This window comes from Staurois parvus, unplaced genomic scaffold, assembly GCF_062004578.1.
Source record: "Staurois parvus isolate SC_StPar_1 unplaced genomic scaffold, SC_StPar_1.0 ptg000941l, whole genome shotgun sequence".
In the NCBI taxonomy this organism is placed as follows: domain Eukaryota; kingdom Metazoa; phylum Chordata; class Amphibia; order Anura; family Ranidae; genus Staurois; species Staurois parvus.
Window position 1 is genome coordinate 575,565 of NW_028318737.1, and position 20,304 is coordinate 595,868.

The window sequence follows — 20,304 nt, forward strand, 5'->3', positions numbered from 1 at the left end:
GGACCTCTGATGTCTTCCTTGTCCTACGATGAAGCTGATGGACCTCTGATGTCTCCCTTGTCCTCTGATGAAGTTGATGGACCTCTGATGACTCCCCTGTCCTCCAATAAAGCTGATGGACCTCTGATGTCTGCCTATCCTCTGATAAAGCTGATGGACCTCTGATGTCTCCCTTGTTCTACAATGAAGCTGATGGACATTTTGATGTCTCCCCTGTTCTCAGATGAAGCTGATGGACTTCTGATGTCTCTCCTGTCATCTGATGAACCTCTGACGTCTCCCCATCCTCTGATATCCACCAGTCAATGTTCACTGAAGGAAGGGGGATCCAGGAGTGAACATTCACTAAGGGAAGGGGAGATCCATGAGTGAATGCTCACTCCAGGAGGGAGAATACCAGGAGTGAACGTTCAATGAAAGAAGGGGAGATCCAGGAGAGAATGTTCACTAATCTCCCACCCCTCTAACTGGCATCACCCCCTGTGCCGATCCTAGGTGTGCCTGGAGGAGAGCAGAAGGATGACTCTCTGTGGTGTCAGACTTCTCCCTTCTAACCCCCGACACCACAAGCCCAATAGGCAAACACTGCGCCCAACTGATGCTTCATAGCTACTTTCCAAGGTAGAGCTATTCCCTCCCACACCATGCAATATAGAGGCCTGAATACGCATGCGCGTGCCCGTATGGCACCAGTAACTTCAGTCTCTTGGTAACAGGATGAATGTTGGGGTCTTCAGCGAGACACTTTCATTGGTGCACTTACACTCCTATGGTAAAGTATCATTGTAATCCCGTGGCAGGATTTGTATAGCAAAGCAAACACTGTGTCTGTATAGCAGGACCATCTACACAACCCAGTGCCTGGAGAGTATGGGAGAAGTGTCATGTCTCTGTGTGCCGTGTTCCTGTCATCTGCCAGGGGGCAAAATCCCTCTCACCAGATCCTGGGACTAAGGCCCAAACCATGGTCCTGGAAATGACCGGCTCCTGTGGTCACCTCACGATGAGCCCTTCATACTGTCGGTGTAGGCACTGTACTGTAGGCCACATCTCTCAGGTTGGATGTTCCCTGACTGATGCAAATACCTAAACATGGAGTGAACTGACCCTGAGCACTTCTCTGCCAGGTCCAGACTGTCTCCTGCCACATGCAGACTGCCTCCCCTCAGGAAAAACAAGATGGAGTCCTTCACTCTGCTCTCACTAAGCATGCTGGTCTCTGTAGTTCCATCCCTCATATCAGCCTATCAGGCCATTTCTGTTCAGGACTGCATATTCCACAATGCTTTGCAGCTGCACCTCCTGCTTGAGAAAGTCCCTGTCATTGGCTCCTTTAATAGCTCTTCTGATTGGCTCTCTCTGTATTACAGTCTGAGAGGAGAAGGGAGGGGCTGAAATCCCTGACTGCCTTGTGTGTATCCAGTGCAAGTGTCAGATTTCACAGGAGATGCCAGTCAGCAGGTTACAGCAGTCACAGATAGGAGTCATTTCCTCCCTACACAAGGATCTACAGTCCATACACACCCAGCACAAGGCCGGGGCCACACTACCAGACGCTTCTCGGGGCTGCAGTTCCTCTGAGCTCCACAAGGTGGGGATCTCACTTCTACCCACACAGGAAGTCTCTATGGAAGACAGACAAGAAGTGATGTCAGGTACAGGCAGAAAGTGATGTCAGGTACAGGCAGGAAGTTCTGGGTGAGAGCTGAGTTGGGAGGAAGCAGAGAGGAGACGTTGCTGGAAGTGGCAGCAGAGGAGGTAATAAGATGTTATTTCCTATTTACACCCAGTAACCCCCCATCATGTCCGTCCTCTTCCTCCATAATAATGTCCATCCTCTTCCTCCATAGTCATGTCCGTCCTCTTCCTCCATAGTCATGTCTGGCCTCTTCCTGCATAGTCACGTCCATCCTCTTCCTTCATAGTCACGTCCGTCCTCTTCCTTCATAGTCACGTCTGGCCTCTTCCTCCATAGTCATGTCTGGCCTCTTCCTCCATAGTCATGTCCGTCCTCCATAGTCACTGTGACGTCTTTTATCTCCAGCAGATGATGATACACACATATATAGTGTGGGAACCCAGATTAACCCCTTCAGGGGCAGAACATTCTCCTCATTGTGGAGAGGTGTCACCTTCTCACCTCATCAGTCTATACTAACGGATTATACCACTTTTATAAGTGGCGGGGAATGGAGAATCCTATGACATCACACTGACCTCGCAGTTCCTCCTCCCAATGTCCTTCCAACCAGAGTCAGAGAATCCTATGACATCACACTGACCTCACAGCTCCTCCTCCCAATGTCCCTCCATCCAGAGTCAGAGAATCCTATGACATCGCACTGACCTCACAGCTCCTCCTCCCAATGTCCCTCCATCCAGAGTCAGAGAATCCTATGACATCACACTGACCTCACAGCTCCTCCCCCCAATGTCCCTCCATCCAGTCAGGGAATCCTATGACATCACACTGACCTCACAGCTCCTCCTCCCAATGTCCCTCCATCTGGCATTTTTCTGTTGCTCTTAGGATGTGGGGCCCCTTGGTATCCTCACATGTAAAGTGGGACTGTTGGTCCTGCGTTGTATGTAATGACATCAGAATGCTGCAACAAGCCTATACCCTGCGTAGTGTGGGGGTCCTGTGGGGGGAAATTATACCTCAGCCTGAAGTGGGGCTTTAATAAAATGGAGACCTGAATGGAGAGGTGAGGAGGATTCTGGGAATATCATTTGATGTGACTCTTTGTGTTCAGATGTAGAGTTTTCCTCCTGTGAAGTCTGGAGATCATATGACATCACATTGCCTCCACCTCCCTCCCTGATAGAAGAGAGAAAGAAGAAGAAGATTCTAGAAGTCACCAGAGAGATCACTGAGCTGCTGACAGGAGAGGTGAGCGGTGCCGGGAATTCTGGGACATTCTCCAGTAACAGACAAGGGATGTGTCTGGATGGTGACTGTATCATTGTGTGTGTCAGGTTCCTATAAGGTGTCAGGGTGTCACTGTCTATTTCTCCATGGAGGAGTGGGAGTATTTAGAAGGACACAAGGATCTCTACAAGGACGTCATGATGGACAATCAGCCGCCCCTCACATCACCGGGTAAGAGGAGACTTTATTGTAAAGGAGAGAGCAGTACGGAGGATCCACCTAGATCCCCCATCATCTGATAAACACATAGAAACAATGGATTCAGTCAGTGTGTGTGTTTCCTACAGATGGATCCAGTCATGGGAACCCACCAGAGAGATGTCCCCGTCCTCTGTATTCCCGGGATTCCACACAGGAAGGTCACACCATCCCTCACCATCATCAGGTAGATGATGACAATTATTGGTAGTTGTGATTTATACACAGCATGTTTGTTACAATGAATGTTTTATTATATCTTTCAGAGTGGAATCCTCGGGGATGATAATATTGATGTTAAAGAGGAGGATGAGGAGTATGGAGTGATGGAGGAGTTTTCAGAAGGACACAAGGATATGATGGAGCCACCTAATACCAGGAACCCACCACAGAGATGTCCCCGTCCTCTGTATTCCCGGGATTCCACACAGGAAGGTCACACCATCCCTCACCATCATCAGGTAGATGAGGAACAATCACTGATAGTATCATTAGGATCTGTACATTATCTGCATTGTTACCATTGATGGCATTTTTATTATATATTCAGAGTGGAAACCTGAGAGATCCTAAGTTGAGGTTAAAGAAGAGATAAAAAAGGAGGAGGATGAGGATGGGGAGATGGAGGAGTCAGAGCTTCTAAAAGAACACAAAGATCTGTACCAGGACACCATGGTGGAGTCATCCAGCTACAGGAACCCACCAGAGAGTTGTCCCCGTCCTCTGTATTCCCGGGATTCCACACAGGAAGGTCACACCATCCTTCACCATTACAAGGTTGGTGGGATGGATCATCTAGAACAGGGGTGTCCAAACTTTTTTCAAAGAGGGCCAGATTGGATGAAGTGAACATGGTGGAGGGCCGAACATTTTTCCGAACATTCTTTGAACCATTACAATTAAATGCAAATAAATTATTTTATGCCAAGTTAATTGCAAACGACATACTTTTCATTTCATAACATTAAGATCAACTGACAGCTGAGTTTTCACAATGTATTGAAAATAAATTTAAAAAAAACTTACCTGCACTAATGTGAAGGGTGAAAAAGGTAGCTGGAGCTGAAGTCTCTGCTCGGCAGCCGGGAGGGGAAGAGAAACACACTTCACGCTGGAAGCCCGGCCCTGACGTCACCGCCCTCTGTCGCTCCCAGCGCGGCGCAGTCACGCATGCGCACTGCTCTCAAGCAGAAGACTGTCTGCCACAGAAGGGAGGGCCACATTACACAGAGCAGGGAGGGCTGTTGGAGGGCCGTATTAAACCGACCCCCGGGCCGTAAATGGCCCACGGGCCGGACTTTGGACATGCCTGATCTAGAACATGGACTTGTGGAGACAATGTATGGATTTTTTTATGTGATCTTATATCTTACAGATGATATTCTCTCTCATTTTCTTGATTTAGAGTGGAGATCCAATCGATATAGAATTTGAGGTGAAAGCAGAAGAAGAAGAGGCGTATGTGAGGGATGATCAGCAGTCTATGGAGGAGGATGGAATAACGGGGACATTTATAGAGGAGGACACTCCTACAGAGATCAGCACAGGTGGGTCATGAACACTAAATCCATTCCTCCACCCATACTGCTCACTGATTGGTCCAGAGTAGGGCGGGGACTGGGTGATATCAGCCTGTAATCCCCTGGTCACTTTCCTGAGCTGTGTTCCCCGTCCTGTATTCCTGGATTTCTCTCGGATAATCTTCCTTCTCTGTGCTGCAGACACAATTTATGTCTCTAGACTGGATTTATGGAGGTTCTGGGGTTCAGCTGGCAGCAAAATGTTGATTCATGAGCATTACTAGACATGCTCATGAATCAGCATTACTTGGGGCATGTAATTTGGGCCTCCTGCCCCTTGCCCAGGTCTAGTAAGATCTCTGACAGAACATTTCTCCCAGGGTTCCTTGCTCTGTGGTCTGCTGGCTGTGCCGGGTGGAGGGATATGTCTGTAGTGTCTCAGACCCAAGTCACTGAGTGCAGTCTCAGGAGATGGGAGGCAGCGGTGTGGGATCTCTGCAACTTGTCTACAGTAAACATTTAACTTCCACTGATTACTGAATACCAATATTATAAGTCCTGACCCTTACACTGTATAATTTATATTGTACATTACATCCTCCTGACCCCTGCACTATATACTTTATATTGTACATTACATCCTCCTGACCCCTGCACTATATACTCTGTTGTACATTACATACTCCTGACCCCTGCACTATATACTCTGTGTTGCACATTACATACTCCTGACCCCTGCGCTATATACTCTATGTTGTACATTACATACTCCTGACCCCTGCACTATATACTCTATGTTGTACATTACATCCTCCTGACCCCTGCACTATATACTCTGTGTTGTACATTACATACTCCTGACCCCTGCACTATATACTCTGTGTTATACATTACATACTCCTGACCCCTGCACTATATACTCTGTGTTGTACATTACATACTCCTGACCCCTGCACTATATACTCTGTGTTGTACATTACATACTCCTGACCCCTGCGCTATATACTCTGTGTTGCACATTACATACTCCTGACCCCTGCGCTATATACTCTATGTTGTACATTACATACTCCTGACCCCTGCACTATATACTCTATGTTGTACATTACATACTCCTGACCCCTGCGCTATATACTCTATGTTGTACATTACATACTCCTGACCCCTGCGCTATATACTCTATGTTGTACATTACATCCTCCTGACCCCTGCGCTATATACTCTATGTTGTACATTACATACTCCTGACCCCTGCGCTATATACTCTATGTTGTACATTACATACTCCTGACCCCTGCACTATATACTCCGTGTTGTACATTCCATACTCCTGACTCCTGCACTATATACTCTGTGTTGTACATTACATACTCCTGACCCCTGCACTATATACTCTATGTTGTACATTACATAATCCTGTCCACTACACTATACATTCTGTTGTACATTACATCCTCCTGACCCCTGCACTATATACTCTATGTTGTACATTACATCCTCCTGACCCCTGCACTATATACTCTGTGTTATACATTACATACTCCTGACCCCTGCACTATATACTGTGTGTTGTACATTACATACTCCTGACCCCTGCACTATATACTCTATGTTGTACATTACATACTCCTGACCCCTGCACTATATACTCTATGTTGTACATTACATACTCCTGACCCCTGCACTATATACTCTATGTTGTACATTACATACTCCTGACCCCTGCGCTATATACTCTATGTTGTACATTACATACTCCTGACCCCTGCGCTATATACTCTATGTTGTACATTACATCCTCCTGACCCCTGCGCTATATACTCTATGTTGTACATTACATACTCCTGACCCCTGCGCTATATACTCTATGTTGTACATTACATACTCCTGACCCCTGCACTATATACTCCGTGTTGTACATTCCATACTCCTGACTCCTGCACTATATACTCTGTGTTGTACATTACATACTCCTGACCCCTGCACTATATACTCTATGTTGTACATTACATAATCCTGTCCACTACACTATACATTCTGTTGTACATTACATCCTCCTGACCCCTGCACTATATACTCTATGTTGTACATTACATCCTCCTGACCCCTGCACTATATACTCTGTGTTATACATTACATACTCCTGACCCCTGCACTATATACTGTGTGTTGTACATTACATACTCCTGACCCCTGCACTATATACTCTATGTTGTACATTACATACTCCTGACCCCTGCACTATATACTCTATGTTGTACATTCCATAGTCCTGATTTCTGCTCTCCCTCCTCCCCCCACTTCTATATATACACATAATATGGATTCTCTTTTGTTCCCCCCATTTCCTCCCAGCTGGACATTTTATATCGGATGATGTGATTGGAGCACAGACTTTTACATGGTAATAATAATGTGATAACATCCTCCAACTTTGGACCCTTAAACAGACAGTGATAATGAGGGAGGAGTCAATACCCCAATGATGGTGGTCTTCAGGATCAGTCCAGTCTTCATCTTGGTTGTTCTCCCCCCATCCTCACTCTCTGACCTCTGGTGGGGCTCAGCCCCGCTGTTCTTCATGACTAAATCATGGACTAAATAAGGAAGTGCAGTACTTCTTGTGTTGGGAAGATGGCGATGAGTGATAGAGGGGGTGGGGACCCTCGTCCTATAATCCCCTCATCACTGTCCCTCCTATAAAAGACAGTTCTGGTTGTTTCCTCACTCTCTGACTAAGGTCCATGAATAAAGAAATGACCTGGTAGGAGATCAGAGGAGCCATTTCCTAGTTCCCTTGTGTGACGGAAGCGTAGGCAGGACACAACACACACGGAGGATGATAAACACACAAAGCTGTATTGAACTATGGGAGGCACACAGTCAGTATAGGAAGGTAGCGTCTGGGTACCCAAAAGGGGAAGAGAGGGGAGGAGCCCAAAACAATTGTAATCCGGCCCACGATAGGGCAATTTGGGTATCAATGGCCTGAGCAAGTATTAATCCAAGCAGGCAGTTCTGGCAAAGGTAATAGGGGTGTTCAATGGGGCAATCCAGGTAGGAAAGGTCTGAGTGTTCAGTGGGGCAGACCAGACAGGACAAGAGGGAAATTCAACGGCAGTCCAAGCAGGGAAAATAGGGGCATTCAATGGGGCCAGTCCAGGCAAGGTAATAGGGGGATTCATGGACAGTCCAGGCAGGGAAAATAGGGAGACCCATGGGGGGTAGTTCAGACAGGAGGGTATGAGCACTCACGGTTTAGCAGCAGTCACTTCGGGCACACAGCAAACAGCAGGCAGGAGTAACCTCTGGCACACAGCGGATAGCAGGCAGGAGTACTTGTTGGCACACAATGGATAGCAGGCAGGAGTACTCGTTGGCACACAATGGATAGCAGGCAGGAGTAACCTCTGGCACACAGCGGATAGCAGGCAGGAGTACTTGTTGGCACACAATGGATAGCAGGCAGGAGTATTCATTGGCACACAGCGGATAGCAGGCAGGAGTACTCGTTGGCACACAGCGGATAGCAGGCAGGAGTACTCGTTAGCACACAGCGGATAGCAGGTAGGAGTACTCATTGGCACACAGCGGATAGCAGGCAGGAGTACTCGTTGGCACACAATGGATAGCAGTAGGAGTACTCGTTGGCACACAATGGATAGCAGGCAGGAGTACTCGTTGGCACACAGCGGATAGCAGGCAGGAGTACTCGTTAGCACACAGCGGATAGCAGGTAGGAGTACTCATTGGCACACAGCGGATAGCAGGCAGGAGTACTGGTTGGCACACAATGGATAGCAGGCAGGAGTACTCGTTGGCACACAATGGATAGCAGGCAGGAGTATTCATTGGCACACAGCGGATAGCAGGCGGGAGTACTCGTTGGCACACAGCGGATAGCAGGCAGGAGTATTCATTGGCACACAATGGATAGCAGGCAGGAGTACTCGTTAGCACACAGCGGATAGCAGTCAGGAGTACTCGTTGGCACACAGCGGATAGCAGGCAGGAGTATTCATTGGCACACAGCGGATAGAAGGCAGGAGTACTCGTTAGCACACAGCGGATAGCAGGCAGGAGTACTCGTTGGCACACAGCGGATAGCAGGCAGGAGTACTCGTTAGCACACAGCGGATAGCAGTCAGGAGTACTCGTTGGCACACAGCGGATAGCAGGCAGGAGTATTCATTGGCACACAATGGATAGCAGGTAGGAGTACTCGTTGGCACACTGCGGATAGCAGGCAGGAGTACTCGTTGGCACACAGCGGATAGCAGGCAGGAATACTCGTTGGCACACAGCGGATAGCAGGCAGGAGTATTCGTTGGCACACAGCGGATAGCAGGCAGGAGTACTCGTTGGCACACAGCGGATAGCAGGCAGGAATACTCGTTGGCACACAGCGGATAGCAGGCAGGAGTACTCGTTGGCACACTGCGGATAGCAGGCAGGAGTACTCGTTGGCACACAGCGGATAGCAGGCAGGAGTATTCGTTGGCACACAGCGGATAGCAGGCGGGAGTACTCATTGGCACACAGCGGATAGCAGGCAGGAGTACTCGTTGGCACACAGCAGATAGCAGGCAGGAGTACTCGTTGGCACACAGCAGATAGCAGGCAGAAGTACTCGTTGGCACACAGCGGATAGCAGGCAGGAATACTCATTGGCACACAATGGATAGCAGGCAGGAGTATTCTTTGGTACACAGCAGACAGCAGGCACCTCTAGCCCCCAGGGATCAGCAAAGTACTCAGCAGGGTCTGGCTGTGGGGGTCTGGCCTCAGCTCAGACCTTCCAACAGCTACTCACGGTGATGTGCAGGGGACCAACAACCTCCCGGGTCCCGCTCTGGTCCTCTTATGCCGGAGCAGGATGCTTCCTGGTTGCCCTGGCAATGGCCGGTCCAGTGTCGGGTTGTCGGGGCAATGAGGCACGCCCCCCTCACTCTGGCCACGCTCAGGGAGCAAGCCCTTTGTCTCTGGCAGGTGTAGAGCATGGGAAGCCTCGTTCCCACGTTGCGCCCACCGGGGGGGGGTTCAGAGACACCCCGGAGGCCCGTGCTATGCGGGTCCAGCGGGGTACCTAACTCCTCGGCAGCTTCGCTGAGGAGAGGTGCTACCCGCACCACAGGGGGCGTTTTCTCCTTGTGCAGGATGTGAGAAATCTGCAAGGGGAAGGGAGGGAGGAGGATCAAAGGAGAGTGAGGGGGGAGCTGCTGCAGGCCACCTGAACTGAGGGGAGGAAGGGATAGCAGGCGAGGGGGCGACTGTGACACCTTGAGGGTGGAATTGTAAGCTCCTCAGAGACCAAGCTGCCTGATGTGGGCGGAGTCCTGGTTTGGGGGAACCAATCAGCTCCTGTCTAGTAATCCTCTTTGTCTTTGTATTTTAGTCCATGGCCGGGAGATGAGGAAAGCCTCCGAGGATTGTCTCACTTTGTCTCCAGACTGGAAAGTAGAGGATGAGGACATCACTCAGTATAGTCCAGGAGAAAACCCGGCTCCCTCCAATGTCCATCCGGCACCACCCAGTGTAGATGGACCATCGGATTCCTCGTATCCTGAGGATCCTCAGACTGTGCGGGACCGGGCCGGCCTTCCAACAGGGAAGAGATTCTTCTGTCCTGAGTGCGGGAAGGGTTTCCATTGTAAATCTGGTCTTAATGTGCATAAAAGATCTCACACGGGGGAGAAACCATATTCCTGTACTGAGTGCGGGAAGTGTTTTTCTGTGAAGTCCAGTCTTTACAGACATCAGAGATCTCACACGGGAGAGAAGCCATATTTCTGTCCTGAGTGTGGGAAATGTTTTTCAGAAAAGTCACATTTTTACAGACATCAAAGGTCTCACACGGGGGAAAAGCCATATTCCTGTCTTGAGTGCAGGAAATGTTTTGCAGACATGTCTAGTCTTTACACACATCAGAGATCTCACACGGGGGAAAAACCATATTCCTGCGTTGAGTGCGGGAAATGTTTTTCGGATAGATCCAGTCTTTACACTCATCAGAGATTGCACACAGGGGAGAAGCTGTACTCCTGTCCTGAGTGTGGGAAATGTTTTTCAGAGAAGTCTGATCTTGACAAACATCAGAGATCTCACACAGGGGAGAAACCGTATTCCTGTTCTGAGTGCGGGAAATGTTTTTCACAAAAGTTTCATCTTTACAGACATCAGAGATCTCACACAGGGGAGAAGTCGTATTCCTGTTCTGAGTGCGGGAAATTTTTTTCAGTGAAGTACAGTCTTTATACACATCAGCGATCTCATACAGGGGAGAAGCCGTATTCCTGTCCTGAGTGTGGGAAATGTTTTTCACAGAAGTCCCATCTTTACAAACATCACAGTTTGCACATGAGGGAGAAGCTACTTTCCACTCCTGAGTGTGGGAAATGTTTTTCACAGAAGTCCCATCTTTACAAACATCACAGTTTGCACATGAGGGAGAAGCTACTTTCCACTCCTGAGTGAGGGAAATGTTCCGCACTGAAGTCCTGTCCTCCTGTACATCAGGGGTCCCACACAACCCTGGAGGTGTATTAGTGCCTTGAGTGTGGGAAATGTCTTCTAGATGAATGTTGCTGGACATCCCAGCTCTTATGTGGGGAAGAAGCACACCCTGATATACACCTCAGATATACTCCATGGCTGATCTTCATCATGGAAGAAACAGTTCATAAAGAGATCAGAGGTCCCCAAAGACATGGATGAAGTGTGGGACCGGGTTGGTCATTGATGGCAGGAGAAGAATAAAAATGGAGTCCTGCCCTGTGATTGGCTGAGTACATTTGTGGTGGGAGATTTCACAAACACTTGGAGGTCTATTATTAATACTTTGTGGACAAATGTTCCAAGCACGCATTAGGCCCACAGTTGTAGGTGAGGATAATACTTGCATGGTGGGGGATCACTGAAGAGGTGGGTGGTAATAAAATGTCCCAATTCTAGAAGAGTGACTGATGGTGTACACATGGAAGCAATGGAATTGTGTGTATACCGGGAATGAAGGAGTGATTGGTGAATGCACATATTGGGACTTTCCCGTGTCTTTCTCCATACATGTGTCTTGTATGTTTCCCGTGATACAAATGTCTGTGTATATGATCGGCACATGATGGTCTGTCTATGACAAACGTTTCATTGATCTGATCATTTCCATGGTGATTGGTTGATGGGGGATGGAAAGCACAGAGAGCAGGAAGTAGAGCGCCATCCTTTCTATGACAATCGCTGATCATACCTCCTCTGAATTCAGTTCCCGCAGGAAGATGGATGACTGTCGCTGATCATACCTCCTCTGAATTCAGTTCCCGCAGGAAGATGGATGACAATTGCTGATCGTTCCTCCTCTGAATTCAGTTCCCGCAGGAAGATGGATGACAGTCGCTGATCGTACCTCCTCTGAATTCAGTTCCCCCAGGAAGATGGATGACAGTCGCTGATCATACCTCCTCTGAATTCAGTTCCCGCAGGAAGATGGATGACAGTCGCTGATCATACCTCCTCTGAATTCAGTTCCCGCAGGAAGATGGATGACAGTCGCCGATCCTACCTCCTCTGAATTCAGTTCCCGCAGGAAGATGGATGACAGTCGCTGATCGTACCTCCTCTGAATTCAGTTCCCCCAGGAAGATGGATGACAGTCGCTGATCGTACCTCCTCTGAATTCAGTTCCCGCAGGAAGATGGATGACAATCGCTGATCATACCTCCTCTGAATTCAGTTCCCGCAGGAAGATGGATGACAATCGCTGATCGTACCTCCTCTGAATTCAGTTCCTGCAGGAAGATGGATGACAATCGCTGATCGTACCTCCTCTGAATTCAGTTCCCGCAGGAAGATGGATGACAATCGCTGATCGTACCTCCTCTGAATTCAGTTCCCGCAGGAAGATGGATGACAGTCACTGATCATACCTCCTCTGAATTCAGTTCCCGCAGGAAGATGGATGACAATACTCTCTAGGAGGTGTTAGGAATGACACAGGAAACCTTCATGGGGGGTGTTGGGGTGATAAAACACCTGGGAAATCTTATATACAGTCAATGTCCACTTAGAAAGTGCAGTTCCGGGAAGTTGCAGGAACTGAGGCTGAGACTTCTATCAAAAGTTCACAATGATGGTAAAAATTATTGTAGGCCCAAAATATTTATCACACTAGTAACAAAAACACAATCCTAGTATCTATCCCGCCATTTGTAGATGCTGTAACTTTCACATAAAGCAATTCATTTACACGGATTGCGATTTTATTTTTAGCAAAGTCACGGAGCAGAATACACTTTGGCCGAAATTTATGATTTTATTTTTTTTTTGCTGGACATGTTTAACCCCTTGCCCTCCAAAGGATTTACCCCCTTCCTGACCACGCATCTTTTTTATATTCAGCGCTGCACTAATTTAACTGATAATTGCGCAGTCATACAGTGCTGTACCCAAATTAAATTTACGTTCTTTTTTCACACAAATAGAGCTTTCTTTTGGTGGTATTTGATCACCTGTGCGCTTTTTATTTTTTGCACTTTAATAAAAAAAAGACTGAAGATTTTGAAGAAAAACAAAATTTTTTACTTTTGGCTATAAAAAATATATAGTAAACTCAAAGTTAGTCATAAATGTAGGCCAAAATGTATTCTGCTCCATGTTTTTGGTGAAAAATCCCACTAAGTGTATATTGATTGCTTTGTGTGAAAGTTATAGTGTCTACAAACTATGATATTGATACTGCAATTTATGCCATTTTTTGCTATACAGCGCTGTAATAGTTTAACTATAGAGCTGTCTTTTGGTGATATTTGATCACCTGTGCACTTTTTATTTTTGGCGCTATAAACAAAAACATTTTTGTGAAAAATAAAATTTTTTTGAAAAGAACAATATTTTCTTGTTTCTGTCTTAAACTATATCTAAAAAAACTAAACTTGCTTCATAAATTTAGGCCAAAATGTATTCTGCTCCATGTTTTTGGTTAAAAATCCCAATAAGTGTATATTGATTGCTTTGTGTGATAGTTATAGCGTCTACAAACTTTGATATTGATACTGCAATTTATGCCATTTTTTTGCTATACAGCGCTGCAATAGTTTTTGTTTTTTTTTTCAATTTTGAAAAACTTGTGGCAACAAATGAGATCTACACTACCAGACGCTTCTCGGGGCTGCAGTTCCTCTGAGCTCCACAAGGTGGTGATCTCATTTCTACCCAGACAGGAAGTCTCTATAGAAGACAGATAGGAAGTGATGTCAGGTACAAACAGGAAGTGATGTCGGGTACAAACAGGAAGTGATGTCAGGTACAAACAGGAAGTGACCTGGAATAAAGACAAAGTTCCATGTGGCACAAAGAAAAAGAGACATCGGTGGAAGTAGCAGCAGAGGTGGTAATAAGATGTTATTTCCTATTTACACCCAGTAATCCCCCATCATGTCCATCCTCTTTATCCATAGTCATGTCCGTCCTCTTCCTCCATAGTCACTGTGACGTCTTTTATCTCCAGCAAATGATGATACACACATATATAGTGTGGGAACCCAGATGAACCCCTTCAGGGGGAGGAGTTGATGATAATATATTTGCTCCCAAAGCTGGCCTACATGGTTCAGTTTTATCATTCAGCAAGTCGGATGAGAGAAAAAAATATTATTATTATTATACAGGATTTATGGTGCCAACAGTTTGCTCAGCGCTTTACAATATAACGGGAGACAATACAGATCAATACAAGAGGGATAGGAGGGCCTGATCCTGGGAGCTTACAATGTAAAAGGGAGGGGCTAGTGGTACAAAAGGTAATAACTGTGGGGGATGGACTGGTTGGAAGAGTAAAGGATTCCAGTATAAACTGAGGGCAGGATAGGCTTCCCTGAAGAGATAGGTTTTCAGAGATCACCTAAAAGTGAGCAGAGTAGGTGATAGTCTTATAAATTAGGGTAGAGAGTTCCAGAGGATGGGAGAAGCTCTGGAGACAAGCATGGGAGGAGGAGACAAGGGAGCTAGAGAGCGAGGAGCGAAGAGTATGGTTTGGGTGACATTTAGAGATAAGATTGGTGATGTAATTTGGGGCAGTGTCATGGATGGCTTTGTATGTCATAGTTAGTGTTTTGAATTTTATCCGTTGGGCAATGGGAAGCCAGTGGAGAGATTGGCAGAGAGGGATGGAGGACGCTGAATGGAGGCCAGTGGAGGAATTGGCAGAGAGGGGTGAAGGACACTGAATGGGGGCCAGTGGAGGGATTGGCAGAGAGGGGTGGCAGATACAGAACGGTTAGTAAGGTGGATGAGTCTGGCATCAGCATTCATGATGGACTGGAGTGGGGATAGCCTGCGGAGAGGTCAGCCAATGAGGAGGGAGTTACAATAGTCAAGGCGAGATATAACAAGGGAGTGAATGAGTTGCTTAGTGGTTTCCGAGGTTAGGAACGGGCGTATCTTGGAGATGTTGCGGAGGTGAAGTCTACAAGATTTGGACAGTGATTGGATTTGGGGCTGAAAGGACAGATGGGAGTCTAGGATTACACCTAGTACCCTGGCATGAGGGGAGGGACTGATTGTGTTATTGATCTTGATGGAGAAGTCGGGGGAGGGGGCACGGGCTGGAGGGAATACTAAGAGCTCAGTTTTGGAAAGATTGATTTTGAGGAAGTGGAGTGACATCCATGCCAATATGTAACTTAGTATGTTAGTGATGGGAGAGGAGACTGAAGGGGTGAGGTGAGGAGGAGACTGAAGGGGTGAGGTGAAGAGTAGAAAGATAGATTTGTGTGTCATCAGCATAGAGATGATACTTAAAGCCATGGGAGTTTATCAAGTGACCAAGGGAGGAGGTGTAGATGGAGAAGGGAAGGGGTTCAAGGACAGAACCTTGAGGGAACCCTACAGAGAAAGGGAGTGAAGAGGAGGAGGTGACATTATAGGTAACGCTGAAGGAGCGCTGCGATAGGTAGGAGGAGAACCAGGAGAGAGCAGAGTCTTGGAGGCCAAGAGAGTGGAGTTTTTTGAGGAGGAGGGGATGGTAAACAATATCAAAAGCCGCAGAGAGGTCAAGTAGTAAGAGTATGGAGTAGTGGTCATTGGTTGGGATGAGTACGGAGTAGTGGCCATTGGTTGGGATGAGTACGGAGTAGTGGCCATTGGTTGGGATGAGTACGGAGTAGTGGCCATTGGTTGGGATGAGTACGGAGTAGTGGCCATTGGTTGGGATGAGTACGGAGTAGTGGTCATTGGTTGGGATTAGTACGGAGTAGTGGCCATTGGTTGGGATGAGTATGCAGTAGTGGCCATTGGATGGGATGAGTATGGAGTAGTGGCCATTGGCTGGGATGAGTACATAGAAGTGACCATTGGTTGGGATGAATACAGAGTAGAGGCCATTGGTTGGGATGAGTACGGAGTATTGGCCATTGGTTGGGATGAGTACGGAGTAGTGGCCATTGGATGGGATGAGTATGGAGTAGTGGCCATTGGCTGGGATGAGTACATAGAAGTGACCATTGGTTGGGATGAATACAGAGTAGAGGCCATTGGTTGGGATGAGTACGGAGTATTGGCCATTGGTTGGGATGAGTACAGAGTAGTGGCCATTGGTTTTAGCAGTTAGTAGATCATTAGTGAGGTTTGGTAGGGCAGTGTCAGTGGAGTGTAGTGAGTGAAAGCCAGACTGTAAAGGGTGAAGAAGGTTGTTGTCAGTGAGGTGGGAGCTCAGGTGATTGTAGACTAAGCGTTCTAGGAGTTTAGAGGTAAATGGCAGCAGGGAGATGAGTCTTAAGTTGTTCAGGTTGGTGGGGTCCAGGGAGGGCTTGTTAAGTATGGGAGTGATGTGCGCATGCTTTAGAGGGGAGGGGAAACAAATGTGAGTGGAAACAATATGTTGTACTGAGTGTCTAATTAAGCAGTATTACACTATGGGAAGTTCTGTTTGTGTCCTATATGACGTTTGAGAGGAGGTGGAGTGGAAGTCCTGTGATCCCCTGAGAGCTATAGCCTTGTGGCCCTGTGTGGGTCAAGGTGGGGAGGTGAGCAGGCACTGCTGCCATTGGAGGATTCCTTTTGAGCACTAGAAGTGAAGATCACTGAGTGTTTTCACATTATTGCATGGACTTTTTTCACTTATTTTAGGCACAGTGTTATTTTTATATATTTATTTATCATAAGAAATAGTGGATTTAATATATAATGAATTTTTTTTATGGAATATTTTGATTTATGGTTCGTCACAGAAATTAATAATCACTTATTTTGATTAAGAATCACAGTTTTATTAATTCCAATTTTATAGGTTTGTCACAATATATCACGGATATATATATATATATATATATATATATATATATATATATATAATTATTTTATTATTGAATATTATAACGACGGATTTTGATTTCATACCACAGATTAATTTGAAGGATGGAATAATTAAGGGAATATTAATTTTGTCACATATTTATTTTCAATCACGGATTTATATTATTTTGAGTTATATATGTCACGTTGTTTTATTATATTTATTTGAGATATCCCACTGTTCTATTGGATATCTCATAGTTCTAATTGGATGGTATTTTATAATTATTATAGTTTTTGATGGTACCTATTGTGTGTATATAGGGATTTATTTTAGCGCTTCACTATTTTAGGGTGTGGTACTTTTTGACTTAATGGTTAAGGGAGAGTGATAGCAGCTGTAAGTATAGGGATTTATTCATATTAAGCGCAGGAGGATAGTCCCCTTTTTTTACACTGACCTCACAGCTCCTCCTCCCAATGTCCCTCCTTCTGGCGTTTTTTTTCTGATGTTCTTAGGATGTCAGCAGGTACTTGCTATTCTCACTAGCACAGTGGGACTGTTTGTCCTGTCATATGTAATGACATCAGAACTGCATACTCCAAACTTTACCCTGAGTTATGTGGGGGTCCTGTGGGGGGAAATTATACTTCATTCTGAAGTGGGACGTTAAAAAACAGAGAAATGGCCGGAGAGGTGAGGAGGATTCTGGGAATATCATTTGATGTGACTATTTGTGTTCAGATGTAGTTTTCCTCCTGTGAAGTCTGGAGATCATATGACATCACATTGCCTCCACCTCCCTCCCTGATAGAAGAGAGAAAGAAGAAGAAGATTCTAGAAGTCACCAGAGAGATCACTGAGCTGCTGACAGGAGAGGTGAGCGGTGCCGGGAATTCTGGGACATTCTCCAGTAACAGACAAGGGATGTGTCTGGATGGTGACTGTATCATTGTGTGTGTCAGGTTCCTATAAGGTGTCAGGGTGTCACTGTCTATTTCTCCATGGAGGAGTGGGAGTATTTAGAAGGACACAAGGATCTCTACAAGGACGTCATGATGGACAATCAGCCGCCCCTCACATCACCGGGTAAGAGGAGACTTTATTGTAAAGGAGAGAGCAGTACGGAGGATCCACCTAGATCCCCCATCATCTGATAAACACATAGAAACAATGGATTCAGTCAGTGTGTGTGTTTCCTACAGATGGATCCAGTCATGGGAACCCACCAGAGAGATGTCCCCGTCCTCTGTATTCCCGGGATTCCACACAGGAAGGTCACACCATCCCTCACCATTACAAGGTTGGTGGGATGGAGCATCTAGAACATGGACTTGTAAAGATGATGTGTGGATTTTTATGTGACCTTATATTTTACAGATGATATTTTCTCTCATTTCCTTGATTTAGAGTGGAGATCCAATCGATATAGAATTTGAGGTGAAAGCAGAAGAAGAAGAGGCGTATGTGAGGGATGATCCTACAGAGATCAGCACAGGTGGGTCATGAACACTAAATCCATTCCTCCACCCATACTGCTCACTGATTGGTCCAGAGTAGGGCGGGGACTGGGTGATATCAGCCTGTAATCCCCTGGTCACTTTCCTGAGCTGTGTTCCCCGTCCTGTATTCCTGGATTTCTCTCGGATAATCTTCCTTCTCTGTGCTGCAGACACAATTTATGTATCTAGACTGGATTTATGGAGGTTCTGGGGTTCAGCTGGCAGCAAAATGTGCATTTTCACCATAGACATTGCTCTACTTAGGCCCATGAGACATGTGATTTGGGTATTCTTCCCCATGTCCGGGTCTAGTAAGATCTCTAACAGAACATTTCTCCCAGGGTTCCTTGCTCTGTTGTCTGCTGGCTGTGCCGGGTGGAGGGATATGTCTGTAGTGTCTCAGACCCAAGTCACTGAGTGCAGTCTCAGGAGATGGGAGAGAAGCAACCTTTTAAGGACCTTTAATTACTTAATAACAATATTATGAGTCCTGACCATTACACTGTATAATTTATATTGTACATTACATACTCCTGACCCCTGCACTATGTACTCTTGTACATTACATACTCCTGACCCCTGCACTATATGCTCTATGTTGTACATTACATACTCCTGACCCCTGCACTATATACGCTATGTTGTACATTACATACTCCTGACCCCTGCACTATATACTCCATGTTGTACATTACATACTCCTGACCCCTGCACTATATACTCTGTTGTACATTACATCCTCCTGACCCCTGCACTATATACTTTGTTGTACATTACATACTCCTGACCCCTGCACTATATACTCTATGTTGTACATTACATACTCCTGATCCCTGCACTATGTACTCTGTTGTACATTACATATTCCTGACCCCTGCACTATATACTCTATGTTGTACATTACATACTCCTGACCCCTGCACTATATACTCTATGTTGTACATTACATCCTCCTGACCTCTGCACTATGTACTCTATGTTGTACATTACATATTCCTGACCCCTGCACTATATACTCTGTTGTACATTATATACTCCTGACCCCTGCACTGTATACTCTATGTTGTACATTCCATACTCCTGACCCCTGCACTATATACTCTATGTTGTACATTACATACTCCTGACCCCTGCACTATATACTCCATGTTGTACATTACATACTCCTGACCCCTGCACTATATACTCTATGTTGTACATTACATACTCCTGACCCCTGCACTATATACTCTGTTGTACATTATATACTCCTGACCCCTGCACTATATACTCTAAAGTGGATATAAAAAGTCTACACACCCCTGTTAAAATGTCAGGTTTCTGTGATGTAAAAAAATGAGACAAGGATAACTCATTTCCAAACTTTTCCACCTTTAATGTGACCTATAAACTGTACAACTGAATTGAAAAACAAACTGAAATCTTTTAAGGGGAAGTCAACAAAAAATGCTAAAATAATGTGGTTGCATAAGTGTGCACACCCTCTTATAATTGGGGGATGTAGCTGTGTTCAGAATGAAGCAATCACATTCACAATCATGTTAAATAGGAGTCAGTACACACCCGCCATCATTTAAAGTGCCTCTGATTAACCCTAAATAAAGTTCAGCTGTTCTAGTCGGTCTTTTCTGACATTTTCTTAGTCGCATCCTACAGCAAAAGCCATGGTCTGCAGAGAGCTTCCAAAGCATCAGAGGGTGTCAGGGCAGGGATTTGGAATGGATAGGTAGGCCTAGTGGCAGGGTAACGCACTGACTGATGACAACCACCACCAACAGACCGAAGTCCCTCAGGGAGTGGAGTCTAAGTCCCAGGCTGCCCTTCACCGGGGCCCCTGATGGTGGGGATGGACTTGACACAGCCAGGAAC

At 46.1% G+C, this 20,304-nt stretch overlaps 2 protein-coding genes across 2 annotated transcripts in view; both read left to right on the top strand.

Moving 5' to 3' along the window:
• Positions 1–10,059: 10,059 nt before the first annotated feature.
• Positions 10,060–11,790, top strand: LOC149441846 (uncharacterized). The gene has a single exon (XM_089656829.1). The coding sequence runs from the start codon at positions 10,060–10,062 to the stop codon at positions 11,122–11,124; it is 1,065 nt and encodes a 354-aa protein (XP_089512955.1). The 3' UTR covers positions 11,125–11,790.
• Positions 11,791–17,617: 5,827 nt separating this feature from the next.
• The window catches only part of LOC149441847 (uncharacterized), a 70,606-nt gene continuing 67,919 nt past the window's right edge, over positions 17,618–20,304 (top strand). The window contains exons 1-2 of the mRNA XM_089656830.1: positions 17,618–17,629; positions 18,344–18,431. Coding sequence (XP_089512956.1) covers positions 17,618–17,629; positions 18,344–18,431 — 100 coding nt within the window. The remainder of the gene's footprint in view (positions 17,630–18,343; positions 18,432–20,304) is intronic.